General features: G+C 38.3%; 1 protein-coding gene across 1 annotated transcript in view; it reads right to left on the bottom strand.

Moving 5' to 3' along the window:
- The window catches only part of C18H1orf21 (chromosome 18 C1orf21 homolog), a 245,989-nt gene that overhangs the window by 106,845 nt on the left and 118,932 nt on the right, over window positions 1–20,212 (bottom strand). The window contains exon 3 of the mRNA XM_035279378.3: window positions 16,181–16,275. Coding sequence (XP_035135269.1) covers window positions 16,181–16,275 — 95 coding nt within the window. The remainder of the gene's footprint in view (window positions 1–16,180; window positions 16,276–20,212) is intronic.

Below are 20,212 nucleotides of genomic sequence, written 5' to 3'. Positions count from 1 at the left end.
ACCATATCAGGAAAGTTTTTAGGAGAATAAAAAATTTTAATATTGATTATTCTGTATTCTTAATTATGCTCAAAGATCTGAAGTTGCAATTAGAGACCTTATTTTTAAAATCCTATGGATTATATGCAACAACATATAAAATCTCAGTTTTTGAGGGCACGTGACATAAACAGAAATAAAGAAAGCAGAGGAATCACGCTATCTTTTATGAAGTACTCATGTGCTGCCATATACTAGGTGTTTTACAAAAATCACTTAGTTTTTCTGAAACAACAAAACAACCGGGAAAAGTGAAAATCATTATTGCTATTTTGTTCATGGAGTTTCAGTAAGATCACGTCGTTGGAAAGTCTCTTAGCTAGGTTTAGCAACAAAGCCTACTCTTCTTAGGCATATTATGCATGTAAGCCTTCCTCTGAGAAGAGTTTATAAATGATATGTTTATTTTTGTCTTCCAAGACTGGAGACATTTAGGCTTTTGGGTTTCTGGTACTTACAAAGGTGTTTCCCTCAGGACACACACGGTGGCTGTGTTTGTCAGCTTTTCTTTTAGAACAGAAGTTACATCCACGTGCACAATCCAGGTTTCTGAAGTCAGTGGGATTTCTCATAACGCTTTTCACATGGAAGGATCCCTACCCACCCTGACATTTAAACAGGTTGGTAGTTACAGCAGATCACAGTTCCCAAAGACGGTCACTGTGGCATCTCCCATTCCGCTTGTTCCTTTGCGATGCAACTTTGTCACTACCCATCAAGAGGTGAAGTCTATTTTTTGCACGCATTTAATCTGGGTAGGCTCTGTGCCTGATCTGTCTAATAGACTGGAAGAAGAGCTGCTGCCTCAGTTGTCAGGTGAGAGGTGTGACTACCCTCAGACCACCATACTGTGAGAAGCCCAGGCCACGTGGAAAAGTCATGTGTGGACACTGAGCTCTCAACCATCAATTGGCAGCCCTGTGAGTGAGCTGTCTTGAACTCCCAGTCTTAGGACAACTGCAGCCCAGCCAATGTCTAAATTCAAGTACATGAGAAACCCTAAGCAGGAACTGGTTTGCTGAACTCAGCCAATGTACACAACCATGTGACACTAATAATAAGGCACTATATTTTGCAACGATTTGTTATATACCCCTAATCGGAACTGTGGTGGTGTTTTTCTTTTAGGGTAAGCAACGGTTATTTCTTTGAAGTAACTGGGAGTAGTTCTTTAGGGAGACATATTAAAGATTTCATACATACCTGAAGTGGTTGCTAACCTATGTGTGAAGTCAACAAATTCTCTAATTGAAGATTAATTCCCAAAAGAATTAATAGACTAGAGAAATTTACCTCTATAAACATTCTATTCAGATTTGGGGCTATTTCTCAATGAACAGTGTTATGTTCCAAGGTTGAGGCTTTTGTTTTTCCCCAGAAAACAGAGTAGGTTTTTGCAAAATTATTAGACATATTTGGAGTTAGTTGACCATACGGTTGTCAAACAATTCTCATTTTTTAAAGCAACAGCCAAAACACGACTTAGTCTCTGACCAGCTTTAGAAAGCTGACAACCTGATTTATGTTTGTATTACCTGCCAAGTTCTACCCAAGCTAAGAGAGAATTTAGCACTAATGATCCCAAACAAAAGAATAAAATGCTGGGGATGGGAAGATGCTTCAGAAATATCTGTAGGTTTAGTATAAAAGAAATTGTTGTAAAAATGTTTTCTATGGGATGTCAGAAGTCTGGCAAAGAATTAGTCCAATATCCTCAGCTTCTGAATCTATTGTTCATTTTTTTGGGTGTTTTTAACAATGACCTTAAGGCAAGGCAAGATATTAAATCATGAAGAAAAATTCACTAATGTTTAAACTCCTGTATTTACTAACAAGGAGAAGGCAAATATATTTCAGAAAACTTTCCACAATAAGGCAAGAATAATCAGCACACTCCTTTCCTTGGACGATATGGTTAAGCCAACATTTTCTGTTATTGACTCTAACAATAAAATTTTAAAATGACTGTCACTTTCCTAAATAATGGGAATAGTTTCACAATAGTACTTCGACTGTATCCTTTAAAGAACCAAAAAGCCCAAGTAAGTAAGAGAGAGAGAGTACTCAGCTCAAAGTCAGTGTTTTCAGAATTCTTACCTCCACAGTAAAAACTAGTACAGTGCTTATGCACGGTTGTCTTTCGTTTCAGTCTCATGGTCTTCATTGATTTCCAGAGTGACTTAGGTTAGCATCTTTCCCTCAGTCTCCTTCAGTAAGGTTATCACATATTTGTAATACTGTTAGATTCTTTTGTCACAGGCTGCGTTCTATACGGAGATCCCCTGGCTTTCATGTTTGTGTTTTTAACTTATGTACACTAAATTTCACTCTCATTGCTATAAGACTCTATGAATTTTGACAAATGCATAGTAGCATGTATCTACCATTACAGTAGCATACAGAATAGTTTCATCATCCTAAACAAAAAAATCCCCGTGCTTCACCTACGCACCCTTGTTTTTTGTGCAAACCCCTGGAAATCACTGATTTGTTTATCATCTCTACAGGCTTGCCTACCTCAGAATACCATGCAAGTAGAATCATACAATGTATCCTCCAGACTGGCTTTTCTCACTTAGCAATATGCACTTGTCCATGCTTTCTTCATGGCTTGGTAGCTCATTCCTTCTTATGAACAAGTAATATTCCACTGTCCAGATGTACTACAGTTTGTCCACTCATCTACTGAAGGACATCTGGTGCTTCCAGTTTTTGGTGATTGTGAATAAAGCTGTTATCAACATTCATATAAAGGTTTCTGTATGGTTACAGTTTTTCCAATCAGTTGGGAAAATACCCTACGAGCATGATTTCTAGACATATGGTAAGATTATGTTTAGCATTGTAAGAAATTCAGATCCATTTTTGTTTAGAAAAAAATTATATTTCTATTTATATTAGGCATAAAAACATAAATGGTTGTTATGGGGTTATGACTGATTTTATTTTTTATTCACCTCTGCGTTTTCCAAGGTATGTTTTAAAGTAATTGAAGCAAGTGATATGTTTACACATAGAGAAAGGTTAATTTTAAAAGTGCAATTAAATAAGAAAATAACAGGAGTAAACCAAATCCATTAGCTATGTGTGGTTTACTGTGTCTCACTAGATGGTCATCTCCTGACCAGCAGAGACTGATTTGAGCTGAAACATTACGGGCGGTAAGGCATCAGTGCGAATCATTAGAATGAGGTTCTCTGTTCTCTTTGTCTGCAGTTGGTGTTCCCTGCTGTTCCTTTTGGTTTCATTGCATCTCAGACTCAGGAGAAGCAAAGGAACCCTGGCTTGTATTTGGAAGACCCTGAGCATGTCAGACCTCTGTGCTAATAATGAATCTTCTGCTTTGATTCTGAGACCAAGCCCTGCCTCATATTCCAGCTCCAATCACCAGATTCCCGTCTCATTTTATGCGCTCAACTGTAAAAATCTGAAAAGAACCATTTGCCTAAAATTAACCAATCTCTCAAGTTATCCAGTTATAAGCAGAAGTTTGCCAGTAAAAGAGTCTCTGTAGTATATGACTACACTCGGACAGGAACCAAAAAACTGAGTCATCTCATTACATTTTGGGAAATATTGTTGTCATTATCAATTGTTACTTTTCAAAGAAGGAAGAAATTTGGCAACTGTTATCATATAGAACACTGAGTAAATAATTAATCCTGTTACGAACATGAAGCAGGCATTTACAATGGCACCTTCATACACCTATTATAATGTTGACAAGCTAAACAATATTCCTCCTCCCTCCAAGGAGTATGTATGAAAATTTTTATGCCTCATTATTTATTTCTATCTCTTGTGGATGATAGGAATAAACTCCACTTTCGGAATTACCAAAAACCTTTAAAAAATAAATATCATGAGGCTGGTGAATCCTGTATCCCTGTTAATATTGGGTATTATTTGCTCACAAATGAAGCTGACAGGAAGAGACACTTACTAGAGCCCAGACTCTTGGAAACATGATGGTTGCTATTGATAATCTCACGTCCAGAGCATAAATTATTAATTTTGGGTGAAGCTACCTTACTGAGTTTGCCAACAGATAAGTGAAACTTATATGCTTTGGTTTTATTTTTAGTATCACATGAGGGATAAGAGAGAAATCTGAACAACCTACAGAAAGTCACACCACTATGTTATTGTTCTGGGCACTCTAGTAACACTGGCCCAGCCTTAGGTGGCCCTCTCAATTGTCACTCATTATTTCCCTCCACTCAGCTGTCACTCAGTGTCCCAATGGGGCCACTTGAATATGCTCATGTTTTAGTGAGAAAAATGAATCTAGTATCTAACATGACCAGGGAGATCATACAGGATCAAGCTTTGAAGACAGCTTCTTTGCACTTTCTACTTAAATATCGGGGCCAGAAATCTAAAGTAGTGTTCATGTTTGCTGTATTTCCAAAAGTTAAACAGGAGAGTTTCAGGGAATAAACTAGATGCTATCCTTTACTGGGCAGGAGGAGGTCAAGAGTAAATATGTTCAACCACTTTTAGAAAGCACCCTGCATCCTAGGAAAGCATGTTTAAAAGCAATCACATTTTACAACAATGCTGGGAAAAGGGAAGTCATTATCAACACCCCAATCTTTAAATTAGACCAGCAGAAGTCTGTTCTATTTATTCTATAATTACAAATACTGCAAACTGGCTAAACAATGTGACTATTGGTAAACCAGAAATTAATGTGCAGACAAAAAAAAATCCAACTAGCCAAATAAACACTTCCTAAAGCATTCCATCAGCCTCCCAAACCGCTTCATTATTCATGCCACGTCTCTCTGCCAGGCTCACACTATTCCTCCTGCTTGCAATCCCTTTCCCAATTTCATCTGCCAGTGAAAACCTGGTGTCATTCGAGGCCCTGGTTTCATTCGAGGGCCTCCATCAGAGACTCACAGTGTGTTTATCTGTCTCCTCCTGAGTTTCCTAAGAGTTGCAACTGTGTGTTGTCAATCCGCACACACCTTCAGTGCCTCTACTGTGCCTAAATTAGGGTGAGAACAGAGTACACCGAAATAGAAATTGATTCAAGAGATATGTTGTACTGGAACACTAACACTGTGTTCACCTGAATATGGTCAGCTCAGCGCTGAGCATGTAAAAGAGAAAAAAACATTTAAAACAGGATTGCAGTCATGTAGTTGCTTCAAAAACCACCTGAGTCATTAATTTCTGTGTATGTTGAGATATACTTTAATATCATCCTTTCTTCATAGGAGACTGAAGTGTGATATGAAGATACAACTCTTTCTTCAAGGGAAGTAGGTATTAACTCTTACGTACACCCACAAGCATGTTGTGCCTTAACTTTGTTTCCACAACAGAATTGAAGCCAGGTGTCCTTTTAAGTAGCAATAACAATAATCATTATAATTTGTTGGGCTTTATGTTTACAAAGCAGTTTTGTGCGCATTGTTTTATTCTCCCAGTATTCTGTTCCTGAATCAGAAACTTTGCTTCTGTTCAATACTTAAAACTTGGAAGACTGATTTAACAAAATCTCTCATCCTTAGAGAATTAAACTCTACTCCAACTCTACTCTAAATCAAATTACCACAGAGCCAGAATAATCTCTAAGACCTTGAATGTGCTTGGCTCAAGTAACACAAAAATGCTAGCTGGATACAGGAAGTCTTCCAAGATCGATGCAGTGGTACCATTCTTCTCTCTTATGCCTTCTCCCCACAACGAACAGAAGAGAATGACGCTGTCAAAACCCTTTCCTCGCTCCTGTGAGAAAAGTTATTCCCTTAGGAATCCAAAATGTTCAGGTAAATGGTGTCTGGCACCCTGACGCTATTCCTCTAATTATCTGTCAGAAGTTCGGGCTGATGTCACCATCACATCAGGCATGAGAGAATAAGTAAAGAGACTACTGAGTTAGAACCATGAGATCTTTGGGGTGAATCTGATGCTTTAAAATGGTACTTATTAAGCTGTCTCAGAAAGGGTATATTTTATCTAAATCAGATACCTAGAATCACTACCTTCACTTTAGTTTGGGGAACACTTCAGTCCTCTAGAGGTCCCCCAAACTATGAAGTACCTCCCTCAAGTCCAGAACTCTGTCTTATAATCCATCCTAGCCCCACCCTGTGCTCAAGTCTAATCTGCCCCTAGAAGGAGAGAGGTGAGAAGAGTAGCAGCACTTTATACAGCTTGACACTTTTGTCTATTAATTATCAGTTTCACTCTTGTTGGTTTCTTTTACTTTATTCTCAAGTGATAGGAATGTACAAGTGGCTTGGGAAATTGGGGCTATTCAAAGCCTTGGTCTTTTGTATTATTTGGTCTCTAAAAAGAATTACTTGACCTTGCATTTAAAAGTCAGAATGCAAAGGTGAATAGTCATTTCTAAGATCATCAAGAACAACCTTTAAACAGAAAAGTCAGTTTGCTATTATATTAGCTGCTCTACAGAGTCATAGGAAAAGTAAACATAGTGCTTATTAAACAGTTCAAATGGACTTGTAGAGGGTTCCTAAACATGAGAACATCTAGACAAGAATATATATTACCATAACATACATTTTGTTAGTGATTTTAAGTTTATAACATTCATTCACAAGTCTTTTATTCCTCACGAGCGATATTCTAATAGAGTAATATGATGACCGTGATCCTGAGCTCTTGGCTTTCCTCTGACCTAATGTTATTGAATGGAATTGCAGAATATCTTCTGGTTTATGTTTCAGGCTGTCAATCAATCAAATGCTTTGGAGAACCCAAGCTCCCTTACAGGGGACTGCTTATTCTGTGGATCAGGGTCACTTCCCAGTTTTCACCAACTGGATGCCACTGCTCCAAAGAGAGCTCACGTGAGCTTCTGAAGCAGTTCATCTGATCAGGGATGCCTCCTAATTTCCAAGTCTTCATTTCTGCCACTGGACATTGATACAGTTTGTCTCTGTGTTCCCACCCAAATCTCGCTTTGAATTGTACTCCCATAACTCCCATGTGTTGTGGGAGGGACCTGGTGGGAGATAATTGAATTGTGGAGGCAGTTTCCTCCATACTATTCTCATGGTAGTGAATAAGTCTCATGACATCTAATGGTTTTAACGGGGGTTTCTGCTTTTGCATCTTCCTCATTCTGTCTTTGCCTGCTGCCATCCATGTAAGATGGGACTTGCTCCTCCCTGCCTTCTGTGGTGATTGTGAGGCTTCCCCAGCCATGTGAAGCTGTAAGTCCAATAAAACCTCTGTCTTACGTAAATTGTCCAGTTTTAGGTATGTCTTTGTCAGCAGCATGAAAACGGACTAATCCAGTAAAGATGTCCTGGATGTTTATTGGACAGTTAATGGATTGGAGATAAGTAAGGAAGCTCTCATAAACTCTATAGGCAGGAGAGAAATGTAGTCATGCCTAAAACTTGATTACACTCTCCTTTTCTCCTAAAGCACACTAAAACATTCTGTTTTGTTTGTTTTAATTTTGTCATAGAATTGTTCTCAGAAACTGATGACTGTGGAAGTGTGTTTCAAATTAGTCCTCAACTCTATAGATAAGACTGAAATCAAAAGCTCGACCAACCATATTATATGTCATCAAAGAGAAAAGAACCTTTTCATTTATTCAAAGAGAACTGAAAACGATCAAAAACCAGTGGAAGCTGGGTGTGGTGACTCACACCTGTAAACCCAGTACTTTGGGAAACCAAGGCAGGTGGATCACTTGAGGCTAGGAGTTCAAGACCAGCCTGGCCAACATAGTGAAACCCCCATCTCTACTAAAAATACAAAAATTACCCAGGCGTGGTGGTGCATGCCTGAAATCCCAACTACTTGGGGGCTGAGGCACAAGAATTGCTTGAACCCAGGAGACAGAAACTGTAGTGAGCCAAGACAGCAGCACTGCACTCCAGCCTTAGGCAACAAAGTGAGATTTGGTCTTAAAAACAACCACAAAACCAAACAAAAACCCCAAACTAATGCAATACGTGTAAAGCTAGGAAATACAAACAAAGAAAAAACACACAAAAAGTCTACCACCATTATGGCTTAATATTCTTAAGGGAATATGGCTTGAGAATTACAAATGTTAAAGAAATAATTTTCCTTAATTAACGTCCTTAATATTTTCCTTAAATGATCCTTTATTGTATAGCACGAAGGAACGCTTAAAAATTAAAATGGGAATGTCCTTTACCTGTCAAAATGCTTACTTTAGAGAGGCCAAGGCATCAGAATACTGCCAAGTCTAGGGTAATGTACTTTTAAATAATTTATAGGCAAAACTGGTAATCTACGTAAAGTAAAGCCCAGTGATTCTCGAGTCAAACTGTGTTCTAACAGTCCTAATCTGTTAAGACTTCAGAGAATGACTAAAAACTGACGATATGTAAGATAAGGAGAAAATGTCATAATTTTACTTGCGGATTCCCAAGTAGTCAATATTGGACTTTTATTATTGTTATCTCATTTAAAAATCAATTTTAAATCACACAGATAATATACTCACATTTTCTTGAAAAAATTAAAAACAATAAAGGATAAAAATCCTCTTTAACCACCACATGCAATTTTTCTAATCTGCTCCCACCTGACCCAACTCCACTAATAAAAGTAATATGAAAATAGCCAACAATGGCATTTTCTATGCCAGGAAGTCTTCAAAGAGGTTATAGGTATATCTTATTTAATTTTCGTAACTTCCCAATAAAGTGGCTCCAACTATTCTCCCCGTTTTGCAGAGCAGGAAACTAAGCCTTCACATTCTTAGGTTCCCCATTAACTCAGGTATCCACTGTTAGTAATTTGGGGTATATCTACCCAGTTTTTAATATATGAATACCTAAACATATGCAGGTACCCACAGAAAATACAGTGTTGCTGTTTTATTTTAACAAAACCTTAAATGGCATCATGCTATATACACCCATTCTACAATTTGCATGATTTTTCCACGACAGTTCATATAATTCTAACTCATTCTTCTTAATTGCTGCCTTGTATAGTATAGCTGTACCATTCTCATACTGACAAGCAGGAAGGTTATTTTCAAACTGTCACTAATATAAACAATGCTGTAGTAAACAAGTCTTGGGCGAGCTTCCTCATGCACACGAGTAGCTGCTTGGGTGGACAGTAAGATCTGGAAGTGCTAGGTTATGGGTGTGCATATTTAAACTTCAACAGATGCTGCTAAACTAGCCTCCAAAATGGTGACCATTAGTATTTAAATACCTATTTTCCTATAATCATGCCAAAATCTGATCTTATCAAACTTCAAAATTTTGCCAATCCAATGGGTGAAAATGGGACCATGTTATAATCTGCATTTCCCTGATTACACTAAAAGTGCTATTAGGCAACACCATCCAAACTGGTAATGAAACATTCCAGTGAGTTAAATCAGGGGGACATAAACACGTACATATATATTAAACATAGGGTTTTATTTTAAATTATATGAATGTATATTTCCTCTTTTTAGAGACAGGGTCTGGTTCTGTCACTCAGGCTAGAGAGCACTGGCACGATCAGAGCTCACTGTAGCCTTGAACTGCTGGGCTCAAGCGATCCTCCTACCTCAGCCTCCAATCCTCCTGCCTCAGCCTGCTGAGTAGCTGCAACTATTGGCATGCACCACCAGGCACAGCTAATTCTATTTTTACTTTCATTTTTGTAGAGATAGAGTCTTTCTATATTGCCCAGGCTGGCCTCAAAGTCCTTGCCTCAAGTGATTCTCCCACTTTGGAAAGTGGTGGAATTACAGGCAGAGCCACTGCACCCAGTGCATTCCCACTTTTTGGTTTAGGAATAAGGCTTCTCCTTTAAGTAAGGGACCGCTGACCAGGGCTACACATTCACCTTCTGCATTAACCATATCTTTAATGCTCATCTAGGATTCCCTGTTTTGATTTCTCATGTGAAGTGGGAATGTAAGGACCTTGTGAAATAATGTGAGCATGACTTTAACTAAACACCAAGCTTTTAGTAATTCCCTTCATCAAGACTTTTCAAAGCATTCAATTTAATTTTCACTGAAACAGCTCTTTACATACTTGTGTTTCATTGGCTTGCATATTATTTAACTAAATTACATAATTACAATGACACTCAACTAGTATGAACCAGTTTGGGAACGAGCACAACAGCTCTTGGGAAATATACAATTCACTGTGGGAGCAAATGAACAGAGGTATTCTAGTGAATAGCCCACCAGCCATCCAGGCAAGCATGCTTTGGCTGCAGCCAGTGTCTTTCAGAGAGAGATTTGCAGAGCTGATTAAGAGAGTATCCGCTGTTCTAGTGATATGGAACATATTTTCATATGCTTACCACCCAATATCCTCTACTGTAAACCATCTGTTCATTTATCTATTTTTCTAACAGATTATCTTTTTCTCAATTATTTACATGTTCTTTCTAAATCCCAGACATTAATCCTTTGCCTTTTATTTATCATAAAAATTTTCTCCCAGGATTTTGCCTATCTATAGAATAACTACCTTTTGTAGTTATTCTGCTTTACAAAAGTATATAATTTCAATGTAATGAAAGAAAGCTTTTTCTTCATAGCTTTTGCTTTCCCTCCCTTTGCTTAGGTTCTAAATATATTCTCACATATTATCCTCTAAAACTTTGATATAGCAGTCCCTAATCTTTTTGACACCAGGAACCGGTTTCACGGAAGATAATTTTTTTGCAGACCAGGACGAAGAGGCAAGGCGGGAGGTGGCGGGGTTTCAGCATGAAACTGTTCCACCCAGATCATCAGGCATGAGTTTAGATTCTCATACGGAGCACACAATCTAGATCCCTCACATGCGCAGTTCACAATACGGTTTGTTCTCCTATGAGAATCTAATGCGGGTGCTGATCTGACAGGAGGCAGAGCTCAGGTGATAATGTGAGCGATGGGGAACAGATGCAAATATAGATGAAGTTCACCTGTTCACCTGCCTGCTGCTCACCTTCTGCTGTGTGGCCCGGTTCCTAATAGGCCACAGACCAGCACCAGTCCAGAGCCTGGGGACTGGGGACCCCTGCTTCAATAATTAATAAGTTTGTGATTCCCCATGTTCCAGGTGAGTAACTTGAAGTCTGAAAGTTTTTGATATTTGGCCAAAAGCATAAAGCTAGACATGGTAAAGCTAGGGTCCATATTGGTATTTATCTATGTATACTCTAAAGCAAATGCTACTACTTCACACCACCATCCTTAAGATGGAATTAAAGTCTGAGAGAAGCAAAGTGGAAAATATGACATTAAGCAATGATGAAAATTGGGATAATGAACATCTTCATATTGTGAGTACATAAATGACTGACATATAAATGATTCATCAAAAGCCTCAGAAAACCAGCATGATCTTCTCTATCGTGCAGCCCTGATGTCAAGGGGCTCAAGAGACCAGAGGTCTGCAGCAATTATTGAGCAACTACTAGGTATTATGAACTGTTAGGTGCTAGACACCAAAAAGATCAAGTTTTTAGCCTCATGAGCTTAAAGTCCAAAAGAGGAACACATATTAAGCAAATTATGCACACTTATCCCTAAACAGTTGCATTGAGTACTATAAAGAACTCAGATGTAATCAGAATGAATAAAGGAGAATCTTAAAAAATGAAGAACCAGCAATGATGAGGCCTGCTGTGAGCAAGGAGGTCAGGGGCAAGACAGAAACCAAAGCCTCCTGTGGGCACAGACAACCTAGAGATGGCCTTGAAGTGGACCTTGGAGTCTCAAGAAGCTTTCTTTGACCATCATCCCTTCTCTTCCTTTTGGCTGCCCCATTTATACCCAAGTGATGCGGTCTGGCTCTGTGTCCCCACCCAAATCTCATCTTGAATTGTAATCCCCACATGTGGGGGGAAGGACCTCATCATGGGAGGTGATTATATCACAGGGGCAGTTCCTCCATGCTGTTCTCATGATAGTGAGTGAGTTCTCATGAGATCTAATGGTTTTATAAGGGAATTTTCTCCCCTTGGCTATGCAGTTCTCTCCCTGCCACTATGTGAAGAAAGACGTGTTTGTTTTCCCTTCTTCCATGATTTTAAGTTTCCTGATGCCTCTCTGGCTATGCGGAACTGTGATTCAATTAAATTCTTTCTTTATAAATTACCAAGTCTTGGATATGTCTTTAAAGCAGCATGAAAATGGACTCATATATCAAGCATTGAACAATCAGCTTGACCCAAATGTGTATTTATAGGCCCAACTATGCCTATTCATTCATTCTTCTGTTCATTCAAGTCAACAAAAACATTGTGAACACCTGGCATATCCCAAGCAATGCTGCTGAGCTGCACATCATCATTTCCATCTCTTCACTAGAGTTCTCCACATCAATGTTCTACAAGTTCCTAAAGCTCTGTTTGCTCAAAACCAATCTCTGTTTTCACATCATACTTTGAATTGTGTTCATTTAGGTCACATGCCTTCTATCTGCTATCAGAAAGTAAGCTACCAAGGGGGGTTTATTCCAATGTGCTTTTTTTGTCTCCCAAATAATCTGACTGCCTAAGAATCTAGTGGTCACAGGTGAAGTTCTAATACTGCACTTACTACATTGTTGGATGATCCATGTCTTAACTTCTTCTTTTGTGCACTATACTTTGAACTTTTTGAGGATTAACAAGAATAAATAATGAATGAATGGATGGATGGGTACCTTATATTTTCCTCAAACACAATCTTCCTACTGATTTCACCATATCACTTTGGTCACCACTTATTCTCACCATGACCAACCCACCATCTTTCCAGGGCATCTAAATCTTGACATTACCATTATCTCCTGATTCACTGGTCTTCTTTAATATCTAATGAGCCATCAAATCTTGTTGCCTCTACTTCTGCAGCCTTACCCAAATCTTTTCTATTCTCCCTGTCAACACCTCGGTTCAGATTTACTGCCTCTTGAAAAGAATTATTATGACTTGTCTCCCATTTTGGCTCCCCAAACCCATCCACATTAAACCAGCTGTTGCCACATGAACTTTCCCACACCGTAATTCCATCCTGCCAATCCCTGGTTTATGAACACTCAAAGCCTCCCTTTAATCCACTGCATCAATTTTAGAGCACTCAGCTGGATATCAAGGCTCTATACATTACCCCATCCACATTTTGATTCTAATCTCCCACTGCTTCCCTACTGATACCTACTCCTGTTCTCTGCCATTCCCCAACCAAAACGACTATGCGCTGTTTACTAAATATATCTTACGTTTTTCACCTGTTACTTTTGCTTGGGCACATGTCCCCAGTTCCATACTTTGAGGCCCATCGTAAATGTCAGCTTTTTCATGAAGTAGATCCTGATACCCCAATAGACGAGTTCTCTACCTCCTTTGAGTATCTGCAGCTCTTCGTATTTCCTTCTTAGAGTTCAATCTCACCTTGTTTTACTTACAGTCACCTGGCACTTATCTTGTCCACTGCAATACAAGCACCCTGAGGATCAGTGGTTTCTTTCTTTATCTGTTTCTCTGCAGAGTCTAGTGCAATTGCTTTGCAAGAGGCAATCAAATATGGTTGAACTGAACGAAACTATACTGTGAGCTCCTTGAAGACTGACTTTAAGTACCCTGTGTCTCTCAAAACTCAGTGAGTGTTCTGTACATAATAGGTACTCAAAACATACTTTTCACATAATTTTATGGTTCCATGGTAAAGTTTTTAAAGATACATCTAACATTGGCATCAACCTAAAGTATTCATTTAGAAACCTCTCACCAATTAACATAAAGGAAAAAAGAAAGAAACCTGATTTGAACACTCTGGATTCTTTCCTTTAGTTTTGCGTGATGATGCCTAACTCTTACAGATGCTTATCACGTGCTAAGCACCGAACTCAAAGTCTTATGACTGTCATCTCATGCAATACTCACAACAGGACTATGAAGCATTGTTTTTTTCTCATGTGGTGGGTGGGAGGTTTAGAGAAATAAAAACCTTGATCCTACAGTCAGCGAGTGGCAGAGCTGAGACTGGAACCCTTGTCCTCACCATCATGCCGTACTGCCTTGGTTGTGTTTGCTGAGCATGTATCAGTTTGAGTTTAAAGAAACTTTTTAAAAAACTTTGACCTATATCTTAATATCATTCTTTGAAATATAAAAACTTCTTGACACTTAAAGAGTGTTTTTTATTAAAAAAAAAAAAAGAATTGTTAAATCTATTTCATCCACTTTCCAATGTTAAGCTTCAAGTTTAGGAGACTATTAATATTTTTTCAAATCATGTGTGTAGTCAACACTTGATTATGTCCCCCAAAGGATGGAGTAGGTAACAAGGACAACAAACTACCAGATAACTGAACAGTCACTTAATTTTGGAAAACAGTCTAGGAATTTAGAATCAGAGATAGACATTTACTTTCCATTCCCCATGCAAATCTTTACACACTTGAAAAATTCTACTGGGAGCCTGGACCCTGGCTGGCTGGCAGAGCAAAGGGGTGAGACTTGTCACAGATAATCCACAAATAAAGCAAAATGATCAGACATTTTTCTCTTTTCAAATCCCTATTCAGTCTGATTCTGACCACAATGCTGAAAAAAAATACACCAAGCACCAAGTAGCCGACAGATTGCAAAACTGAGAGAGAAGGATAAAGGGTTATACTGGTCCTAAACATGATGAAAGCACACTGAGAAAACTCATAAACTATAAAAGGTGTTGCTTCTTTGGTTCCAGAGACACAAGCATGTGAAGCAGAGACACACGTTGGTAGAATCAAGGAGAAAGCACTGCCAGACTACTCACAAGTAGCTCTCTAGCCTCTTCAGTAAATATTATTACTAAAGATGAGATTTATAACTTAAGCTGGAACCCTCTCAAGCAAGGAAAAACTCCATTGTTTAGTAAAATAAAGTAGAAACATGACTACTGATATTGCAATGCTCCGGTCTTCTATTTATCCATTCAAAGCAAAATAAATACCATATAGACAGTCCGGTAATACTAACTTAGTATTTAGTCATAGCTACTTTTCTGGATTTAAGTATTAATGATAAAATACATTATCACTGTAGACATAATGAATCTCAGTGTCTTAAGTGATACTTTAAAATCCAAATCCCATTTATGAAGTAAAACTTCATTATCTAAATTTTCATTCCTTTAAAATGATCTAAAAATGTTCAATTGTTGATACTTCAGTATTTCAAAGTTACAGATCATATGTTCAGAAAAGAATTAGGGAAAAGAATCAGCCTCCAATATTCACAAACGTGTAATGGAAAATGACAGCCCTAAGTACCCATGTGCACTGCTTATTATTCTGCCAAATTCCTCTCCTACAGCAGAAGTCATTAAAAGAAAAACAAAGCATATCGTTTAAAAATGAGTTTAAGTCAAGTGAAAGTATTATATGACACTGAAAGCTTCCTAAAAAATACATTTTAACTCAATCATGAAAAAAACAAATACAGGTAATGCAAAATAAAAAAAAAACACAACAAAAACAATTTTGCTCCAAGACAACTGAGTAAATACATATTCTTAACAATTTGTAACTGCTTTTAAGAAATCATCTATATTATAATTAGCTGAATGTTTCTATGGATATGGGATGCTAAGATGGAGTGTGTACACTGGTTCCCACTCAAAAAAGAGATTCCTGACTTCCTATTTCAGATCATCACAATTCTCACATAAACTCAAAACCTGTAATAGCTTTAATACTGTGAATGTGAAGTACTGACTCTCTGGAGAAAGACTTACCTTGAAGTGAATTGCTTTTCCGTTAAAAATGACCTTTTATTCCTTTGAAAAGCAACTTTGTCCACATTACATCTCTAGAATAATGAAACAACCATTCATCCTGATTTGGATAGGAGTAAAAGAGGTAGAGAAAAACAAATCTCATACAATCCTCCCCTCACAAACCTCAATCCTACTTCATGATTTTCCCCTTAAATTTAGCTATTTTAAAAAACGAATAGTTTTGCTATATTTTCCCTGGAGCATTCCTTATCAAGATTAAAGAAGGGCTTATTCGGACACAAACAGGATACAGGAGTAATGGTTCAGCTTCCAGGCAAGCTATAAATAGCTGCAGCATTTTCAAGAAATCTTGTGCCAGTGTGTAAGTTGCAGTTAAAACATGCAGTGCAGGTTTTATTACAATGGTGTCACCAAAATTCATTGTTAAGTGAGAAATTCAATTCTTACCAAGTTTTCTTGGTTCCTGGCTGCTATTTTCTGCTCTTCTTCTGCCCCATTTTTCATGTATTTGACCTCTTCCACTGGTTTGATCCTATACTCGTCTGAGTACCAAAAAAAGAAAACATATTTTATAAATTTTTCCCCAACAGTAGCAAAGTGTCAATCAGAAAATCCCAATAGCATACTTTGCTAGACCCTTTAGCCTGTGGCCTTCATATATGGTTCATTTGGAAGAAGCTTAACCAGGCATCTTTGGATCTTTTTGTGCAGCTCTCTCCTCTGCCTGCTGGAAAAAAGCTCAGTACCATAAATGCAGCTAATCAAAGTGTCACTGCCTGGTCCTTCCACAGAGAGCAGATATTGCAGAAGAAACAGGATTCTCCATCTCTAAAGACTTTTTGAAATGTATGTTACACTAGGACGTATCACAGAATTGTCTAAGATTCAAGAGAATATTTTTATTCTCCCCAAGAGACTGTTAGTCCAAAAATGCCAGCAATTTTCACTGATATATTCATTCTTTAATTTCTCTTTGGAAAAAAACAGAGTAAGACTAAAGAGTTATATTGATAAATAGAAACAACTGAAGAACCGAGATTTTTTCTTTCAGTAATCCCTATATTAAATTTTAGCAGTCTGCAATTATTTCACATTAAGTATATATTATATATTTACTTCACACACACACACACACTTTAATTCAATCTCTCTGTAAAGTCTAATGCATGAAGAGCTATTATACCTAATAGATCAAATGGGTAGGTTTTGCACTCAAGGCTGGACGTGGATGGGACCCTAGTCTCCACAACAGCCCCAATATCACACAGATCCCAATATCAATAAACATCAAACAATAAACTCAGGAAAACTTGCAGCTTACGTTCTCCAGAATACTGATCACCATGATGACATTTCCATCAGATTCCTGTCAACAGGAAATGACTGGAGCACACGAAAGTCAAAAATAGGTGTGACTCTGAATCCTTCTTAATCCAATTTGTGGGAAAAATCACAGAAATTGTGAAATTAGAAAATATCATCAACCAACAAACTGACGACTGCCTGGCGTAGGTTATGGAGTAATGTCTGACTATAGGGACCACCTAAAAGACAGCTGTCTGTCACTAAGAGAGTTTCTATTTCAGTTCAGAAAGTTGCAATATATTTTCTTACTAACTATGATTAAATGGTTACAAAGATGATTATATAATTTCTTTCCTCAGTATCTATAACAGCACTTTCTAATATAGTTTCAGGTTTCCTCATTACCCCTTAACACACAACTCCCAAAGATGTTCAGGACACTATACAGCATAATATATAAAATATACTAACATTTCTGCTAGTAATTACACTGTTCAAATGTTTCTCAAAATTATCATTCTTATGAATGTGATACATTTGCATGTATCTGAATAAAGACTTCATGTTCACTGCTAAGCCAACTGTTTTTTCCACCTGACAATTCAGTCATCATTGATTCTATCTTTTTGTAAAGATATTAGAAAGACTAGTGTGAGGTTCAGTAAGGAGCCCTTTAGGAATATTAGGTCCTAAATGCATTAACAAGTTAATTAATAGATTCTGATCCACAATTACAACACAAAAGAATTTTACATTCCAACTTGGAATTTAGAAGAGACACTAACACTGACAAATTGGATGAAGGATTATTTACTGAGAAGTTGGGAAAACAATTGTTAATTAAAAAAGAGAAGACACTGACAAATTTGCCCCCAATACAATTATGCAGACATAAAACTAAAAGTTAAAAAAAAAGTAAAAACGGGCCTCCCTAACTTCAGTTTGGGACATTAGTATTTATAAACCCTGGTGGACTAAGATAATTACTATTAATACCTTTTTTTTTTTTTTTGAGACAGACTTTCACTCTGTCACCCAGGCTGGAGGCGGTAGTGCAATGGCATGATCTTGGCTCACTGCAACCTCTGCTTCCTGGGTTCAAGCAATTCTCCAGCCTCAGCCTCCCAAGTAGCTAGGATTACAGGTGCCCGCCACAACACCTGGCTAATTTTTTTTGTTGAGGTCAGTCAGGAGTTCGAGACCAGCCTGCCAATGTGGTAGGCTGGTCTCGAACTCCTGACTGACCTCAAGTGATCCACCTGCCTCAGCGTCCCAAAGTACTGGGATTACAAGCGTGAGCCACCACCCCCAGCCTATTGTTAATAACCTTTAACTGAACTAAATTGTGAACTTAGTTGCTATTGGTGAATTTCTAATTATTTAACTACACAAAATACTGATAGGTATTGATAGATATTTATATATATATTTCTTTACCTAGCACAAGTGAATTCTGTGATTTTTTTTTTTCCATAGGATACGGAAGAGGGTAACATTTTCAGACCTAAGCAGAACCTTCTGAAAGACCCAGATGGCCCTTTGCCCACTGCACGGTGAAGGTTTCTCCTAGGGAGGAGATGCCCTGGCCTTGCCCACTGTCATCTCCCATCTGCCAAGCCACAGACTAGTGCAGATGTATTCTGAGCAGCCTGGCGATGTTGAGTCTTCATTTTCTTACCCCTCCAGGGAACACAACTGAATTGAAGGTAGTGGACAAACTCTTACTATTTTTCCAATATGTTTCTCCAATGAAATGGAAAAGCTATTGGCTACATGACTTTCAAAGCAGCATTATTCTAAACACAGGCATTTTTTAAAAAAAATCAAGACAGAATCCCCACCAATTTAGACAGAAGATAGGCTTTAACATGTCATTAACAACCCTGGCTGGCTTGCCAACGTGGTGTTAGAGGAACACATGAAGACTGGATACAAAGGAAGAGAAAACAAACAGCCACGACTACAAAGCCAGACCTATCATTATTACTTACACAACACACCGCACAAAATCTATCATGGTATAAAACAAGAAAAGCTGGCAAGACCCTTCAATAGGACACAATTTGTACAAAGCAAATACTTAAAAATGGTCTGTCACATTCTCAAAGGCTGGTGCCGGGAATAAAGATACCCATCTGGAAACAGACATCCCATCAGCAAATGCACCACACATTCCCAAGGCAAGGAAGCCACCAGGAACGCCCTACCTCATCAACCGGCCTCTGAGCGAATGAATGAAGCATTTTGGGTTACGACAGTAAAACAATCACAACTGAAATCCAGTTTTCCTTTTGTTGAAGGCATGGAGGATTAATTTGAGACTTTAGGCTCCCATTATCAGAGCACACATCGGAGGGAACTGGGGACAGCCACTGTTCCAGCCAGAGGGTCCTAGCAGCAGAACAACGTGCAGACTGAAGAGCAGGGAGAAACAGGGCCCGTCTTCCTCCATCTCCCCCCAGCTCTCTTGCACCTGTTCACAATTTTTCTTTTCTTCCTGTTGATCTTGTCAGGTGGCTTATTAAAATGCACATCAGCAACAGTAGGCTGACTCCCTGTTCCCTGCATGTAAACAGTTGAGGGCTGTGCTAGTCAAAATAGATCTTGGGTAAAAGCAATGCCTGGGTGATATTTTTAGCGTTTTATTCCTCAGACTACATCCAAGAGGGCTGGGACTGTTTGGTGACATTGATCAAAAGAAGACTAGGTGAGAAAGTATCAGAGTAGATTCAAATTTTCATTGTTTTAGAAAAGCTAAGATGCTGGGCTGGGCGTGATGGTTCACGCCTGTAATCCAAGCACTTTGGAGGCCAAGGCAGGCAGATCACCTGAGGTTGGGAGTTCAAGATCAGCCTGACTAACATGGTGAAATCCTGTCTTTAAAAAAAAAAAAAAAAAAAAAGAAAACCTAAGATCCTTTCTGACCTCAAACAGTAGTGGCTACAGGCTGCTTCTGCCTCTTTTCCTGCTTCGCCCTTGAATACGTACATCTATGAACATTTTTAACTTTTTAATAATCCAGATATGCCAAAGTCACTCCAGCAACCATTTATCTAGTTTCCTTTAAAAGTCTGTTTTATTCATTATAAAGGTAACCTCGTAGCAGATCTTCTATCTGCAAAGCTTGGGAGGAATGAGGTCTGGCCCGTGAGTTCTAGGAGGGTTATCTCTACT

Source organism: Callithrix jacchus, chromosome 18, assembly GCF_049354715.1.
Source record: "Callithrix jacchus isolate 240 chromosome 18, calJac240_pri, whole genome shotgun sequence".
In the NCBI taxonomy this organism is placed as follows: domain Eukaryota; kingdom Metazoa; phylum Chordata; class Mammalia; order Primates; family Cebidae; genus Callithrix; species Callithrix jacchus.
This window is presented reverse-complemented; position numbering and strand designations above follow the sequence as displayed.